The sequence below is a fragment of the Biomphalaria glabrata genome, chromosome 17 (assembly GCF_947242115.1).
Source record: "Biomphalaria glabrata chromosome 17, xgBioGlab47.1, whole genome shotgun sequence".
Lineage (NCBI taxonomy): Eukaryota > Metazoa > Mollusca > Gastropoda > Planorbidae > Biomphalaria > Biomphalaria glabrata.
In genome coordinates this window covers 7,632,744-7,651,488 of record NC_074727.1, presented here as the reverse complement: position 1 = coordinate 7,651,488, position 18,745 = coordinate 7,632,744, and the positions used below count along the sequence as shown (strand labels likewise).

Genomic DNA, 18,745 nt, shown 5'->3' with positions numbered 1-18,745 from the left:
TTTACTAGGTTTAAATAAATAATAAATAAATAAATGTCTAAGTTGACGAAAACAAAAACAATTATATTACACGAAACACGACTCTCGAAACATGTCCTCTTGAAGGTCAAGGTAATATATGCAATACCCACTACTCCCGTCTGCTTCTTTTGGCCATGGGACAAGCCCAACTTTCATAGTAACACTCTAGTTAAAAGTATCATCTCAAATTCGGGATTAGCTGAAATAAATAAATATATATATATACAAGATTAAAGAAATAATATTCTGTTTTAAAATCAAGTCGACCACATCAAACATGTGAGACACGATGTGCCTCGTTGTATTTTAATTATCGGATACATGAGAATAACCTTCATTAGATTATCCTCTACAAAGAAGAAAACCTTCATTCGATTATCCTATACAAAAGAATAAAAAATCAACTTTCAATCGCAATGTTTGAAACACGAACTACAGAGACATTATTTGATTAATATGTTTTAATATTTCCAGCAAGCACTGTAAGGTAATCAAACAGGTAGAGTTGATAATAGAATGGATAATTATATGACCAACAAAAAAAAAGAATGTTATTACTGATAAGGCCCTCGCCCCCCCCCCCCTTCCCAGGTTCAAGTTTGTTTACCTGATCAGTTCACCACTTCTTTGTTCCCTCAAGTGCTCTCCTGTTAAATCGAAGAACAAAAGACTCTCCCCCCCCCAAACCTTTCTTTTCCCCGAGTAATAAACACTTATAAAATGATTTGACTATTATATTTGTTCAGCGTCTTCTCCTACCTCAACCCCCACCCCGCCCCACCACCCTTTTCCTCTCTCTCTCTCTCCGCCTTTACATACCTACAAAATAAAACATTCTTGCCAATTTTGATAACCTCCTGCTGTGGCTCCAGTTTGATCCATGATGTTATTTTAATTGCTGCATAATTTAAAGGATGCTAGATGCAACCAGAAAAAGACAGACTGCCCCCCCCCCTTTCCCTAAAAGAAAACTAAACAATGAACAATAGGACAAGTTGAATTTCATAAGACAAAATATTAAAAAAAAAAAGGGGGGGGGGTGAAGGCGCGGGGACTTTTGAAAGAAAGGAGGCACAAATTAACTACACATATTCGATTACGCTCAACAGAGTACAATAGAAAAGCGAATAAACAAGAATGACTTCACGAATACACTATATCGATACAGGATTACAGAAGACGAGATATAAGCATGACATGCTAGCAAAAGTAAATATGATTGCACGATTGTTGTTTTCAGTGGTTTGGCAAATAACCTTTGAACTTTGCTCTCTTATTGTTCGATTCCTCCCATACACACCCCCACACATAAAAGCCAGCGGAATGGAAGTAATTATCAGCCTTTGCATTTGGGCATTTTAACTCTAATCGTTGATGCCTCTATGCAACAGGTTTGGAATGCAGGCAAGCGGAGGCGGTGAGTGTGTCGGTCGGTCATTTTTCTTCATTGTTTTTTTTTTTTTTTTAAATAAACAATTCGCATTTTGTTTGAGACTTGACCTACTTAACGAGCTTAATTTACTTTTTTGGGTCGCTACGTTAACACTGCGCACAGCAAACTATAGTTGACGAGTTCAATAGTGATCAGTGAGTAAGCTGAAAAGACTAATATAAAAACAAGGCATCAACGAATTTAGCTTTTGAAAAAGAAGACAGAGCTAACATGTTAGTGAAACCCGCCCGTAGATTTATCATAAGCCACTAGTTCAGAAGCCTTTTGTTTCTTCTTCACGAGTCCGTCGGCCTATTTTGGAGAAGAAATGTGGCAGATCTACAATTATTTTATTTTGTGTATGTTATTTATAGTGTGACAAAATATAAGCAAAGGTAATATAGTGTTTAAATAAAACTAAAAGAAACGCTGGTTACTGTTCCTGTAATTATATTAGTAAGGATTTCTAACACGAAAGCCACAAAAAGTTTTACAAATAATAATAAAAATAGAATTTCATAAGTCATTTGTTTTCAGAAAACCAAGATTGGGATTATTAGGGCTGAATTCTGGATTTCATTTTTAGAAGTGAAAATAAATGAACTTTTGTTCCCAACCACAAGTGGCTATTGAAAACTTTTTCCCTTAGACTTGAACGTGGAAACAATCGTGGGGTTCATTTTCATTGAACATCTTACTAGCCAAACTTTCAGGCGGACGTAAAGGGTTAAAATGACCTGTTTTCGAGAAGTGAATAATGGCGAGTCATTTTAACCCTCTTCAGCTCGGACCAAAAAAAATAATAATTCTTGTTAAAATGTTTAATGGAGAGCTTCCTAGCTAGAGTGGGGGACAGGATTCTTCCTTCATAGTAGTTTCTTCTGACAATAGCAGACTAAAGCATGATGTAAATGGCCTATTTGTTTTGGTCCTAATTGTACTAACATTGATGCTATCATCATTATTACTTTTTTTTTTCGTTTCAAGTCGGGAAATGGTAATGGTCGGGTCAACAAATAAACGATTTGAGGTACTGCTAAGGGATGACTAATAAACGGTCTAACATACCTAGTGAGATCACCGCGGAGGAAGAGGCGGGGAGAGGGCTATTTAACCATTTTTCTTTAAACTACGATTTAGATGTAACAGATACATGGGCCGTGTACACCTATGCTTCTCCCCTACGCTTTCAGCATTAAGCTGAACAGTTCAGACAATCTATAGCCGAGATGAACCACGCAGTGCTTTCCAGATTGACAATTCTCATACAGTTGGTGTTCTATAGAGGTTTTCAAAAGTGGTTTTCTTAAAAGAGGTTTTCTAAAGAGGCTTTCTAAAGAGGTTTTCTAAAGATGCTTTCCTAAAGAGGTTTTCCTAAAGAGGTTTTCAAAAGTGGCGTTCTTAAAGAAGCGTTCTTAAAGAGGTTTCCTAAAGAGGTTTTCTAAAATGGTTTTCTAAAGATGTTTTCCTAAAGAGGTTTTCTAGTGGTCAGTACTTTCGTTTTCCCTCTTGATTGTATGTAGTGTAGGGACATTCCATAAGTACATTCTTCGATCGTTTCAATCTATTGGGGGAACTAAAGACACAGTTGTCACTATACTCTTGAAATAAATATTTCTCATTATGATTAAATTATAAAAAATAAAAACTTAAGTTCCCTTTACAGACCTTGCGATCTATAGGGCAGATGATCTAAAAACCATCTGTTTCTGAGGCCCACGGCTAACGAGGGTGTCATGTGGCCAGCCTTTAATTTTCCAAACTAGTGCCAGAGCTTGGTGGACTCAAGAGGTGCCCGAAAATTCCGAAATTAAAAATCCCAGTCTTCACAAGGATTCGAACCCAAAACCCCCTGTTCGGAAGCCAGGCGCTTTACCGCTCAGCCACCGAGCCCAAATTAAATTACAAATAAATAAAATCGCATCTTTGTGACATGCATTTATTTACTATTCTATGTCTTATTCACCCTTTTTATGTTGCATACAGTACCGCAATACACATTTTAAATGGTCTTAGGCGACCCCTAGATTGAGTACCCCTGGTATAGATAGAAGAGTCAGACAAACGAAACAAATCACAATGTCCATTAAAAAAAATTAATAATAATAAATAAAACTAAACTTACGTTCGGAGGGTTGTAAAGGTCCGCAGTTGTAGCGGACGTAAGAGGCGAATATACTTTCCATATGGGATGTGGTTCGCGGAAGGTTTAGACAAAGTCAGAGGTATCCAACAGTGTGAACGTGTCGACAGAACTCCGCACAGAGACACATTGATCGGAGCTAGTTCTTTTGTCACGGTTTGCTGTTGTGTTGGCAAGCATTTCTCTAAACATTACACTTAGGAAGCTCAAATGATAAAGAAAATCACAAATTAGTGTCAGTTGTTTCCCGTATATTTACTTTCTCTCTCAAAGTGAAATCATACAGAATGTCCCTGAAGTCTGCTTTGAACCGGCTTTGAATGCTATTGTCCAAGGACATTGATGGACTAGTCCAAAAAATAGATCTAAGTATCAAACGATTTCATCAGAATACGGATAAAGATTCATTTCGTAGTCCTAATGTCTCGGAATGTAAATTTCTTGAGATTTTGCGGTAAATGTGTTATGGCAAAATCTAAAAACAAGAAAGAAGAAAATTGCTGTCAGCTTTACTTAGCAAACGAAATCTTTGATTTCAAGATACATTTGTAGGCCTATTGATTAGCTATCTACATTGCTATGGTTTGTAATAGAGATGAAAGGTCTAAAGCTAATCTTTTTCATCGAACATTGTGATAGCAAAAATAGGTGTATACAATAGTGAATAGTATTGCGTCTTTATTTTTAAGTCTTAAGGCCATTGTTTAAAAAAGAGGTATAAGTTACTTTTTTTATACGTCACTCTAAGATACCAGAAGGATGTCAGGGGCGTGTAGGGGAGGGGAAAGGGGCTAGAGAGACTGTACAAAGCGTCACTTGAATAAATAATCCCCGTGACTGGAACAGGTCAAGCATGAGCCCTAGAGAAACTGGAGGATTGTCATACAAACACACACACACAATTACATCCCAGATTTCATTCAGAACTCTGCGAAAAGAAATGTGTTCCTGAAACATCCACACAAACACACACACATTACAGTGTGGATGGAATGAAAAGAGATAAGAAGGATGGTGGAGGTGGGGTCCATTGCCTGGCTCTATCGGAACCACCTTTTTTTTATATTTTCAACAACGTTTTGTGAGACACGCTGAGGACGTCACTTTTACGCCCTACTCCAGGGCTCACGAGAGCGGCAGATGGACAAAAAAGCAGGGTTTGAACTCGCAACCATCGTGACGGCAACCCGGAGTCGGACAACTCGACTGTACGGGACAAGTAAAAAACAATAATGGCAGTTTTGATAGGGTTAGCGAAGGTGTCAAGTGGCCATCACAAAGACAGGCGTTTTTCCTTTTTTTTTTTATTTTTTTTTTTTTAATTTTCGTTGTTTGATTGTTAGCTGGATGTAATATCCCGAAATTCACAATTTTCACTAGATTTGAACTCGTAATCCTTGGTGACTCTATACCACTCGGCCATCAAACTAAATAACGTTCCACAGAAGGGAAAGAGATGCAATAACTGTACATTACTTTGGTATTCTTGGCTTCTGCTATTCAGACAAACTAATTAAAAAAAAAATACCGTTAAATAATCTGCACAAGCCCATTGAAACACCAAACGATACCTATGTTAGCTTTAACTATGGTACGGTGTGGCCGGCTCAAACTTTTCCCAATGCGATGCAGAATTAGGGAAACAATGAATAGAGACACTGGGTGTGGAACACAGTGACCATGTCACAATAGATGGACATTCTGAAGTTTTCTTCTTCTTCTTCGTTCTCATTGAAGTTTTCAATTTACTTGTTTGACCACTGGGTTGATGAAGATACAGTTATGACTATGAATACTTTCGGCTGCTTAATAATGTAGCCTTATACTGTTATGTAAGGGCGGATGATCGGATGTTCCTTCAGATTTAAAGATAACTAAATCTTAACTCTAACCTCATGTAGTACGGAGTTGTTGTTGTTTTTTTTTCTACTTACAAGGGAAAGATAAATTTACGAATAAATAATTCATTAGCTCAAAACCGCAGTTTAACAATGTTTTAAATAAATGGTGATTTATGCTTTAGACAAAAAACATGCGAGTTGATTAGATTCTAGATACAGTAAGTAACTTATGATTTGTCCTTACCGCTAACCGACTCTATTGAAATGTATCCATCCATTGTCACATCAAGAAATCACGCATGTCCTAAAAGGCACCCATAGCATCACCAAGTCATGGAAACAGTATTCATTTAGAGATTTTCTCTCTCTCTCTCTCTCTCACCTTCTCTCGCTCTGTCAGACACTAACTGATCCAGGTCACCACAAAACATGAACACATTGCACGGCACCAATAGCTCTGCGTTATGACTTGACTAATACAGCAACGTACATTATACTGCGCGAGAGAAGAGCATTTTTTTTTCTTCTTATGAAATACGGTACTATGATTTAAAGTTTAAAAGAAAAACAAAACATAACTCTCCTGTTGGGGTGGGGGAGAGGGAATGGGGGTGAGCAGAGAGAGAGGGCGCAGGAGGGTTAACTGTCAAGCAGTGGTTGGTAAAAAAAAAATGGCATGAAGGGGCGGCACTAGCTTCTTTACTGAACCACAACAAAACAGTACTAAAATTAAAAAAAAAGGGGGGGGGGGAATAGAGGAGAGGCGGAGCGAGCGAGCGAGAGCGATGCGTACCCCACCCAGCCGCACCACGCGGGGCGGACTCCCAGCAATACTATGACCTAACCTGAATGTTCCTGGCCAGTATTGTGCGTGAACGCGCACCCCCCCCCCTTTTTTTCCCCTATACACCTTTTGAGGACATGAATGAGCAACAAAAGTGGGAGGGAGGGGGGAGCAAAAGGAGAGGTATGGAAATTTTTTTTTTATAAAGTTTGTTAAGGGAATCAGTGACTTACAGCATAAAACCCAGGTCGCCCACCAACCAGCGCCACTCACTGCGCCCCGTCGTCGGTGTTCCCCTTTCGTCAAGCGAGGAGCGTTGCCGACTTTACCAGTTCTCTCCACCCCTCACGTCCCCCCCCCCCCACCCCCAACATCTTGTGTATCTCAGTGACTAGCCAAGACCAGAACGCGCAACTGTCGTGACCTCCTTCGCGGTGGCACACCACCTCCCAACACCAAACCAGTGAGTTGACAATGACACTGGCAGTGTTGACAGGGAGAGAGGAGTGCGCTGGGGGGGGGGGGGCAGGGAAGGGGGAAAGGTGGCACTTAAACTAGGTCACACATTTGACATCTACCTTGCTTAGTTTAAGGGTGTGTATGTGTCTCCTAGCCTGGACGCGTTTTGTTTTAAGCAAGTATTGTTCATTGGTGTGCATTCTCACATATTACATTCAAACTAGATCTAGAGGTGTGTAGGTTGTGTGTGAGTCAAGAGACATTAAGAAAGAAAGAGAGAAAGAAAGAGAGAAAGAAAGAGACGGAGAATGTAAGAGTATCAAGTAAAAAAAAAAAGAACTCTAATATAGTATAAAGAAGAATAAGAAGAAAAAAAAAGGTAAAGCTCCCCTTTCAGACCGTGCGATCTATGGGGGAAGAGGATGTAAAGGTCATCTAAGTCCACCCAACTCTAACGGGTACCTGACATCAGTTGGGGAAGTTCAAGACCTTCACATCATCTGCCCTATAGATCGGAAGGTCCGAAAGGGGTGTTTCTTTTAACGCAGTGTAAATATTTTTCAAACGAATACCAGGAAACAATGTTATGAAATTGTTGTTTCCAAAACTAGCCAGCGTGACTAGCAATGAATGTGAATTTAATAATAAAGTTTAATAACGTGTTCAAACCATTGTATACCGGTACCAAATTTTAAAAATGTTCACTTTTTTTTTGTTATTAGTATGAAAAGGTTATTGATTCTCAAAGAAGAACAAGTATGTGAAATGAAGAAGTGCAGATCTTTTTAGTTTATTTTGTTCACGTTTTCTCATTAAATGTATACAGACTGGTCAAAAGTTGAAAGTTATGAGCCAGTGGGTGAACATTTCGGCGTTCCTTAAACAACCCCCCGCCCGCCACCAACATTCGTGAGTACCATACATACAAGGTCGATAGCCAGGGCAGTTGGTGGGTGCGCTTTGATCCTGTAACGCCCTTCGTTCATTGCACTCGTCCCCAACCCAACTACTCTCATAGCTCTGGAGTCTGTGCACCAACTGAACCAGTCCCATCCTAGCGGCTCCACAAACAAATATCCAAAATCTTTGGCTAATAGTAAATGCGCATTTTAGCTCTCCCCTAAGGTCACACACACACGCACACACACAGGTACAACACACACACACGCACATACACAGGTACAACACACACACACACACAATAATACGGGGGGAAAACCTGTCACAACCTGCCGAACATAACAAGTAAGAATTGTCCCGCTAACAGGAAATGACGACATAAATTGCAGGAATAAAAAAAAACATACAAAAAAAATTAACCTGCCAAACCCTGTAACATGGATTCTGTAAGACTAACCTTCCCTGTGTGGCAAATACCTTTATAATTGCCTTGAGTGTGTGAGAGAACCCGTGTGTGTGTGTGTGTGTGTGTGTGTGTGACTTTCGACTCGTGGATTAAGTCGGCCTGGTGCGCACTGCAATTCTCTGTAGACCCGAGTTCTCTCAAGCATTACTTCGATGTGATGCCCCGGCGGTTCTCAAAGCATGACATCATACGGACAAAGCAGTGGCAAAAACCTTTTTACAGCTACCCACTAGAGCTGGCTGGACCTAACCGTAAGAGCATTCAGCAGGACGTTTAATGAAATCAACTCCAGCGAGAAATCAACTCCAGCGAATCGGTTGAGAAGCAAAGCGTTTTTATACCGATAGAATGGTCACCTCACGCCCATACAAAGACACGCCCTACAGCAGGGCTAGTTCCACCCACCTGTAGAGCAACTCATATAAATGTTTGACAGTATACGACTAATTTAGTCAGCATTGCAAACAAAGTGTAGTATAAACACATTAGAGGGCTGGAGTTCGAATCCCGATTGAGACTTTTATTATTATTATTATTAATTAATTTGTTAATTACTCTTTTTTGTTTGTTTGTAAATGAGACTGGACTCGAACTGAGTTACAGCACACACATACACAAACAAATCATTCTCCCTTTCCTGACAAAAGAGATTGGACCTGACAGCAGTGAGCTACAATAGAGCAGGACAGAAATGTTTTATACAGAACCACTATTTGTTTATCGTTTACAACAAGGTTATTTTATTTTCTCTGTCTAAAACATCCACACACATCATGATGATTTCACTACAGTACACTGTCAGATCCTTAGGTTACAACTAGATCGAACACTGATCGATTACACCGCTCTGTTGCCAACCCGAAAGTACTAAGTTCAGTGACTGATTTTTTTTTTTTGCATACTTATTTATTTTCTTCTATTGTATGCATTTTTTTTCTCTTGTTGTGAAGATTTGAGGACGCTCCCTCGACCTGGTGAAAAGAGTAAAAAAATGTTGGTCCCAGTTTTTTTTTGTAAGCGCTGTAACAGTTGGCAGCTCGAAATGTCTGGGTTGGCCATACCTGCACTTTATACACGCTATTAAATACGAAATTCACTTCTACCAATGGGCCAAGGCTCATTTAATGCAGTGAATATAGATGTTATGTTTGTAGATGTCGGGACGTCTCTTACAGAGAAACTACTTTAAGAAAACAACAACAAAAATCGATACTCTATATCGCCCTTCTTCGAGATAAGATAAATGAACACCTAAGGCTAATTGCATGCAGTAAGTACCGTAATATAAAAAAAAAATAGCCCCGAGACTATTTCTTTTTGTTAAACTTTTGGAAGCAAGTAACAGATGTAGATGCTGTAATATTAGGTTAATAGAGCTACTATATTGGTGGGTTGGGGGGGGAGGAGAAAAGTGCAAATGGTGACAAATATAGCAACAGCTTATAGGATATGAATATAAATGATAGAAAATGCTATTGACCTCAAAAAAAAGTTAATATTATTTTGAAACTTGGGGGGGGGGGGCATGGCGCCAGTGGCAATGGAAAATGCTAAAAGACATCGGCGGTCTTAAATTGGTAAAAAAAAAGAAAGCAGCAGGTCCAGGTTACAAAAAGAAGAACATGTCGTCTGCGACATTGCATGAACAGTGAACAACAAACATGGCGCCCGAAGTATGAGACAAGACCGGAACAACGTTGTGTGCTTCTTTCTCAAAGAGTTTTTACAACAAATGCACAGAGTTGGTAAACAGAAACAAAAGTAAGTCCAGCAGAAGTGAATTAAGGCCCATACTGACGACGTTGTGCCTCGATCTGGGTGAAGGGGGGAATTTTAGAAACAACTACACAATAAGTTAAAAAAAACAAAACAAAAAAACTTTTTAGCATATTAGATTTAGAGGTTCTTACTCACACACATACTGTCTCTCTCTAGCACACACTCACTGTCTCTCTCACACACACCCATGCACTCCTCACACTATCACACACTCTCTCACTCACACACACGCACTCTTTCACACACTTGCATACACTCCTTCACACACTCACGCTTTCATCCAAACGCACACATACACACACACACACACACTCACTGCCACACTTACACTTAACTCTCACACACTCTCACACACGTTTCGACACTTTCACATTCACTCGCATTCTCACACACTATGTCTCAAACTCTCGCACACACTGCAGGGGTGTAGGTAGGAATTTTCCATCGTCTGGGGTCGCGGGGGGGGGGGGGCTTGAGCTCTTTCGGGGTCCTGCATTTTGCGTTATTTTTAATCTTTAATGTAAAAAAAAAACATTCATTTGGGGCCCCCGTCAAGTGGTTCAAATTCTCCCCCCACATCCCCCACCCTAGCTACGCCACTGACACACTCTCTCTCTCTCACACACACACACACCAAGCTTAGCTTTGCAGTCAAATGACTTGACTGACTGTCCGCTACTATCACACCGCCCCACAATCTGACGCCTCAAGGGGGCATTTACATATTCTGACGTTTTTGTTTTGAACTTTCGCAGCGCGTTCTGACAGCAACAAGGAACATGTTTTAATGGAAATGAGCCCGACGCCATTAAAATAAAACAACAAAAAACTTGCAACAATAAGAACCAGTTACGTAACAAGCTTTAACCAAAAAAAATGATAAAATATAACTACTTGACAACTTTATGCTAACGAGCTGTGACGTCATAAAAAGGGAAGGGGTATGGTATGGTAAATTTTATTTTGAGAACGCTGGGGATTAAAGAAAGTGATTAAAGTTTTTAACACAAATATATCGGTGTTTTATCACTATTTTTTTTTAATTGAACATTTAAATAGCGATATCATGGTAGATAACAGACACGAACTCCACAAATAACATAGTGCCGCTTATGCCCTCCCTTCTCTAGACGCCGCTTATGGCTGCAAGTAACAATGAAAGTGACATTATCATGTAGCCAACAATTGGTATATATATTTTTGTTTTAGGCAAAGCTTAAAATGGCTCATACAAGTCCAGGGGCGATAATTAAACTCCAAAGACCAGTCTCGACAGCAAATAACCTTTAGTCCCATCTTCCAAAATGTATACTTCAAACTTAGAATGGCATTACAAAAAGCTTAAAATAACACCATTAAAACCCAGGAAAAAAAAACACATTATTAAAGGAGACAACTCTACTACAAACGTCCAAAGAAGCTACTTAGACTCATCTGAAAAAACCCTGCCATGATGATTTTACCTTTCACCTTTACCTATCCCTTAGTCCAGTGATGCCCAACCTAATTCGACCCGCGGGCCATTATAAGTTCCAACACTCATCTCGCGGGCCACATGAACGAAAAGTTATAAAATGAAATGAAATTGTCCTGAAACTATTTTGGTATAAACCTATGGATTTGATACTTAATTAATAGGTTATTTGACAATTATATATTTTTTACGCTTCAGAGTATACATTCATTTCTCTACCTAAATGTGAGCAACACCGGCTCATGTTGTGGTCTCTTTTTGATAAATATTTCCATGGATCCTCCAATATCACAATTTCATAAACACACAAATGTTAAAGATCATGATAACAATCCATCAAAGAAAAAGTAAGGGCCCAAACGTATGTAAAGATACATTTTTTCAACTTTTCTTTTTTTGTTTGGAAGGTAGATTTCTACACTTAGTGCCGATGTTGCGGCGGGCCGGATGGAACCACGTCGCGGGCCGGATATGGCCCGCGGGCCGTAGTTTGGGCATCACTGCCTTAGTCTATTGGACCGTTGGGGCACTATGCAAGGCTCAACGACCATCTTTCTCCATTCCTCTTTTGCCTTAGTGGATTACGCATTCTGTAAATGATCGGTCCACTATAAGTGACCGAATGCACTGTAGCTATACTTATAAAAAAGGCGCTTTAAGCTCTTAAAAAAAAATAAATACCAAAATATATTAAATAATGCGTAAGCTGGTCACAATCTGTAGAGTGTTCCCCGCATTCTTAACGTGAGAATACTCATTGTCAGCCAATTATTAGTGCAGTTAATATTCGTGGCCTTGTACACCAAGTAAATCGTGTCATCACGCATGCAACTGAAGTGAACTCCCTTGGACATTCCCAGTGCAATTAACTGCCAGGACCAACAACACCACCCAAAAAAAAAATGTAGGTTAAACGTGTATACTAACTGGGGCATTGTCAAAAACTGTCAAGGCCAAACAGGCAACTGTTGACTGTTATTCAATACCGCTTTAACAAAAAAAAAACAAAAAAACTGTAACATTAACAACCAGCATTGGTACATCTTTATGAAGGAGGTCAAAAATAGCATTCAAATAACCAATGAACCGCACAGAACCAGAAACGAAATATTTATAGCGTATTAACAAGAGTGACGAGACTGATTGCATTGTAGACAGATAATTAATACGTATGATACATTGTAATGAACACTGTGGGGGTATTTCCTAATATGGTAGGCGGCTTTCCACAAACATCGAGCTCTCTCACAAGGTCTTCACTCACTGCTCCAACCTGCACATTACGTAACAGGGTCACGACTGGTTACGGGGTTGCCAACTACGCGCATTCGAGCACGGATAAAGTCCAGCATACAGTTCAAGGCCCAGGTCCTGGCGATGACATGTCCAGCATACAGTTCAATGCCCAGGTCCTGGCGAAGACATGTCCAGCATACAGTTCAAGGCCCAGGTCCTGGCGATGGCATGTCCAGCATACAGTTCAAGGCCCAGGTCCTAGCGAAAGCATGTCCAGCATACAGTTCAAGGCCCAGGTCCTGGCGAAGACATGTCCAGCATACAGTTCAATGCCCAGGTCCTGGCGAAGACATGTCCAGCATACAGTTCAAGGCCCAGGTCCTGGCGAAGGCATGTCCAGCATACAGTTCAAGGCCCAGGTCCTGGCGAACACATGTCCAGGATACAGTTCAAGGCACAGGTCCTGGCGAAGGCATGTCCAGCATACAGTTCAAGGCCCAGGTCCTGGCGAAGACATTTGAGATGTTTTACTCAGCGCTTGGAGGACGTTCTTTTGTACATAAGGGAAAACTTGGCGTGCATTAAAAAGTGGAAAGTGCGGATGCTCTTTGTGTCGGCTACATAACACCCTCGTCATACGTTAAACCACAAACAAGGGCAAATAACGCACCTACGATGTGCGTATGGATCTAGTTCACTAGATCTCGAAAGGAGATTTTCATACGCGATTTTAACGAGTCTCAGCACGTGAAAGATATTTATTTCCATGTGCATACATTTATGTAAATTTCCAATCTTAAGCATTATGCTGAATGCTGTTTATGCAAGCATTAAACTGTTTACGCGCACACACACACACACGAACACATATACTTGTAATGTATTTTTAAATGCAGTTTTAAATTATCACCCAACCTCCCCTCCCTCCCTCTCCCCCCCCCCTCTCTCTCTCTCTCTCTCTATATATATATATATATATATATATATATATATATATATATATAATTTTCTTTTAACGAGTATGAATCATAAACAGTTCGCATAAATCTGGAAAGAACGTGTGTCAAGGAGAGTGGTGTATAATACATTTATGTATACATTTATATAACAGAGTAGCCATGAAGTGTACGTGAGGTGTCAGAAGTGGGGTGGAGAGAGTGCTGTGGCGCCAACTAGGCGAGGTCATACCAGCGACAATAAATACATTCGACAGATACGTATTGAGGCCATGTACAGTCGTGTTAACGTTGTAATAGCGTAGTATATTATTTTCATACGTAAGCTTGTGTGTGCGTGCGTGCGTGTGACGTGTGTCAATGAACTTGTCCTCCTGTTGCCACTGAGCACATGTTTAAATTCAATCTATTTTTATCGCCTCTATCTGTCCCATCGTATTTTTTTTTTTTTTTGGACTCAAGTTTCACAAGGCTTTAATACAGATTATTATAAATTACGTTTCGACACTCTCTTTCATCCGAAACTGCTCGATAACATCTGCATCTGGCTTAACCAATCATGTCGGCTTTTAGTGAATCCAAATTAAAATCTGATTTTTTTTTACCCCCTCTTCACAATAGACACCCAAAAAGCTATTCTCAAACCGAGTGCATAATCGGTGTAAAATAAACTATTAGGTTTCCCTTTGAGACCTATTCATTGTAGCACGATGCTTTTGGTATACTAAGAAGATATAGCTGATTGTGTGGTAGATTTGTATTGACGCCACAACCACATGTCAGAATGTCAAAAATACACAAGAGTAAGGTGGAGCCTTCTGTTATATGATTCCCGTCACGGCAAGGATTCGAACTGACACCTTGTAATGAGAGGAATTCGTAGAACTAAAAGAAAAGCAAACTCAAGTCGAACATAAACTGGCACTGCTTGCTAGCTGAACGTATTATGAACGTTATCAGGACGCAGTTCCCCTTTCAGACCTTGCGATCTAGAGGGCAGATGATGTTAATGTCATCTGTTATTTTGACCAACGCAGGGTGTCATGTGGCCAGCACAACAACCACCCCCACTTTCTTTCCCCAACTAAAGTAAGGCACCCACTTGAGTTGAGTCAGGGGGGCGCCCTAAAAATCCCGAAATTCAAAATCCCCACTCTTCACCCAGGACCCACACTTAACCTCTCAGCCACCACCCCTATCATGACGTAGACAAAAAAAAAATACAACAGCGGGATGTGAGATGTGAAGTCAATGTGCTCAGTGGCTCAAAACATTAATTAAGAGTATCCTGATTAAACCAACGCTTTTCATCGTAAGAGCTCGTGACATCGTTTACAGACAATGTTCCCTGATTTATTTAGTTTTTTGGTTCAAATAACTTTAAAAAAAATATGAGATTTATAAAAAAATGTATAACACTTGTATTGTTTTCAGGGATTGTATATCAAAGTTTATGGCGTTAAACTATGGCAAGCTTCTGTTTAAAAACAATGCTATAAATAACATAAGAGAACAAAACAAAATGAGGGCAAAATGAAACACACAAGAGTATATGAAACGGGGAAGGGGGGGGGAGTAATTGGTCGATAAGATTTGTTCGATACTTGGCATGTTAGTACACTGAACGTGTTCGCACGCATTCACTTGGCACTACAACACACATGCGTGCATGCATAAACACACACGTGTAGTGCAGCAAAGGTGTACGCAAACAAACACACACACACCCGCTCCTTTACCGAGCTAAATGCCTGACATGGGAGATGAAACTCTATGCATATAGTGATCCTTTACTCCCCACTAGGGACTGGAGGGGGGGGGGCGGGGAGGAGCAGATCCACCTGTAAAGGCTTTTGTCACCTAGCTGAACAACCGAGTGATATAAACACTAGGAGGAGTGTGAGGGAGAAAAAAAAAGGAGTGGAGGTAAGAGGAGGTAAGGGGCAGGGAGGATTTTCTAGTAAGGTGGTAGTGGTTGCCTTTTGAAACACAAGATTTGTTGTTTTTTTTTTAATTTCTTTCCTGTAAGTAGGTCAAACTCGCAGGTAAATTTGGGTCATAGTAGCAGGAGCAAGAGGGATTTCTTGGACAGGAAAGGGAGGGGCAGAAGTGGCACATGAAATTTGTTGAGGCTCGCGTGTGTTATCTACCCTGCTGTTGGCGCTAATACAGCGCAAGGGTTCTCATCCTTTTGGGCGACTGCAGCAAAGAAACCGATGAGCCGGAGCCTGGAATTTAACGCTGTCTAAACATTACCACCTCCCTCCATTTCCTTTTTTGTTTAAATTTATGGTAAGGTATATTGCTATAGTGCACCCCTCAAGATTGACTAATATATCTTTACTGTCAATTTTATATTTCAAGTTACACCCCCTCCCCTTTTTGTACCTACCCAAGACAATAGAGTACAGAGGTTACTGTGTACCAACCCAAGACAATAGAGTACAGAGGCTACTGTGTACCTACCCAAGACAATAGAGTACAGAGGCTACTGTGTACCAACCCAAGACAATAGAGTACAGAGGTTACTGTGTACCTACCCAAGACAATAGAGTACAGAGGTTACTGTGTACCTACCCAAGACAATAGAGTACAGAGGTTACTGTGTACCTACCCAAGACAATAGAGTACAAAGGTTACTGTGTACCTACCCATGACAATAGAGTACAGAGGTTACTGTGTACCTACCCAAGACAATAGAGTACAAAGGTTACTGTGTACCTACCCATGACAATAGAGTACAGAGGTTACTGTATACCTACCCATGACAATAGAGTACAGAGGTTACTGTGTACCCATCCCCCTAAGCGTGATAGCGTCCAGAATAGGTTTTATTTAAGGTTAATTGGTTACATACTTAAACAGAACAAAAAAAAAACAACCTTGAAGAATGGCATGTACAGTCTTTTTCTATTAAAGAAATAAAAGGATGGCTGCCTGGTCGTGCGGTTTGCGCGCTGGACTGTCGTTTGGATTTATTGATGATCCCGGGTTAAAACCCTGCCCGTTCCCACCCCCCCCCCTTGTCCTGCGGCAGGTTTGAACTAGGATGTAAACTATCTTCAACTCCGAAGGAACATCCGAAACATGTTAAAAGAAACAAAACAAAAAAAAAAGGTATCGGTGAAGGGTCTGTTTTTAGTGACATACTATTTGTCAGTACTGTCTGTACTTAAACATCTTCGTTAGGATTGAACACAAGACTCAACCCCCCTAACAACAAACCTTCTAAGTCAATAACATTTCAAAACAGAAAAGGAGAACGCAGAGTTCATGAACATACAATTTTGTATATTCCTAAATCAACTTCAATACACTGATGTAATTCGATTATTTTCTTTTAATCAATTAATCCATTTAATCCTTCGTAAAGTCCAAAACATAGTTACTGCAGCGATTAGACTCCACGCTGACCTGCTAACTATCGTTAAAAAAAAAACGCAAGCTAAAAATCTATGGCCATATTATAAGGTCTTCGGGGCTCGCAAAGACCTTCCTTCAGGGAACATTACCAGGAAAAAGAAGAAGAGGCAGACAGAGAAAGCGATGGGAAGACCATATATAAGAATGGACGGGCCTGTCATTGAAAGAGGGTCTAACTAAGGTAAAAGACAAGAGAGAAATGGAGAAAGAACGGTCGACAAATCTTGCATGGTGCCCCAACGGTCTAACACACTAAGAGATAGGTAAAAGGTAAAGCTAAATTGTCCAAAAAGGGTCGAGTAGACGACCCCTTACCCCTGACCAAAGGGAAGAATTTCTCCCAGGTGTTAGGAATAAGAGATTAGCTGTTCGTTTGCCCCTTTATAAGATGATCGTAGTGCTAAGCTCCTTTAGTCACTGCCAGGTTTACCTTTGTTGTCGACAGTCGTTGCCTTAGAGCACCAGATTGCTAGTAAGTACACCGATGTAGGCCGTAGAATAATGTTTAAAACTATAGAACTTGAAATAAATTGCACATATAACCTTTATTGCACTATGGACAATATTCAACTTGAAATGAAATAAACAGATATATAAACAGAATCTAACAAAAACAAGTCTTTACGCTTGTATGTGTTATCTCTCGTTCTTAACATGAGCATTACGTCAAAATCAGCTCCTATTTCGTCAGTCTGAACCGCAAAGCCACTAACCCTAACCTCTCATCATCGTCACCTAAGATACACATACACCTTTACACTCTCATAATGACGCGACTGGAGGCCGAGCAAAACTAGGGAGACTTTCGCCACAATAACCCCGAGAAGGAAGCCACCACGACGGCGTGCGTACCCCACACAATGAAAGGCGTGAAAGGATGGGACAAACTTTTCGTGCTTCCTCACGACATACAAAGCAGTCAGTACTGGGGGGGGGGAACCTAGACCAATCGTTATAGAAGGCCTCTGAACACTGACTAGCAACGTCACAGCCTGCGGGCAGTTTAGACCAATGGCTCGTTGCCACGTCACCGGTCTGACGTCTAGACCTGTAACGTTGCAACGAGCTATTGTCTATAAGTCTAAACTGCCCACAGGCTGTGACGTCGCAGGTCAGTGCTCAGGCCTCCTATAGCGACTGGCCTAAGGAAAGCCCACTAAGGTTGCTTGTTTCTAGTCCCTCTCGTGGCCGTGGCCGTGAGGATGCCACAATGACGCCGAGAAAAAAAAAAAGAGTTACCCTTAACAAATTGGTCCAGACGACCAATAATAATACTTTTTAAATACAGATCCAAAAAAAAAAATTCGTGTTAAATGAGTGATCGAGTTGATAGCAAGTTAATTATTTTATTTTAATGGACTTTTCGGTTCATAGTCTCACGCATGACTAGTTTTACACAGGTGAGACCAATCACTGGGACGTGACGGACCTGACTAGGACGCATGTCACAGTACAGTGTCATTGGAAGTCACAGTCCAGGTGTACATCCGGTTCTGTGCAACATTTACCTACATACCAGCTTGAAGTCGGACTTAACCCGGTTGGACTAGTTGGAGAGATTTATTTTTTTTTGACAATAAATAAAAAAAAAAAAAAACTAACAGAATCTTAGGTTTGAATTTACATTTCTTGAATGACACGCCCCAAACACACACACACAAGTAAATACACAAGAAGTTATCAAACAACACACACAGACACACTGTGACACATGTGTATACGTATGTCATTACTCAAACATTGGCACGCGATGTTATTAAAGCTCCACCGCCACGGTACAAAGTTACACGTTACAAATGGACTTAAAGTTACAATGACACACAAAAATTAC

At 40.4% G+C, this 18,745-nt stretch overlaps 1 protein-coding gene across 8 annotated transcripts in view; it reads right to left on the bottom strand.

Moving 5' to 3' along the window:
* LOC106059853 (zinc finger protein squeeze-like) overlaps positions 1-18,745 on the bottom strand; it is a 123,554-nt gene that overhangs the window by 51,194 nt on the left and 53,615 nt on the right. Inside the window, exon 1 of one of the 8 annotated variants that reach the window (XM_056016141.1) lies at positions 3,579-6,876. The exons of 6 other annotated variants lie outside the window; for them this stretch is intronic. In XM_056016141.1, coding sequence (XP_055872116.1) covers positions 3,579-3,639 — 61 coding nt within the window. In that variant the 5' untranslated portion in view covers positions 3,640-6,876. Of the gene's footprint in view, positions 1-3,578; positions 6,877-18,745 lie in introns of those variants that run through there. One more of the 8 variants, XM_056016143.1, reaches the window with a different exon arrangement.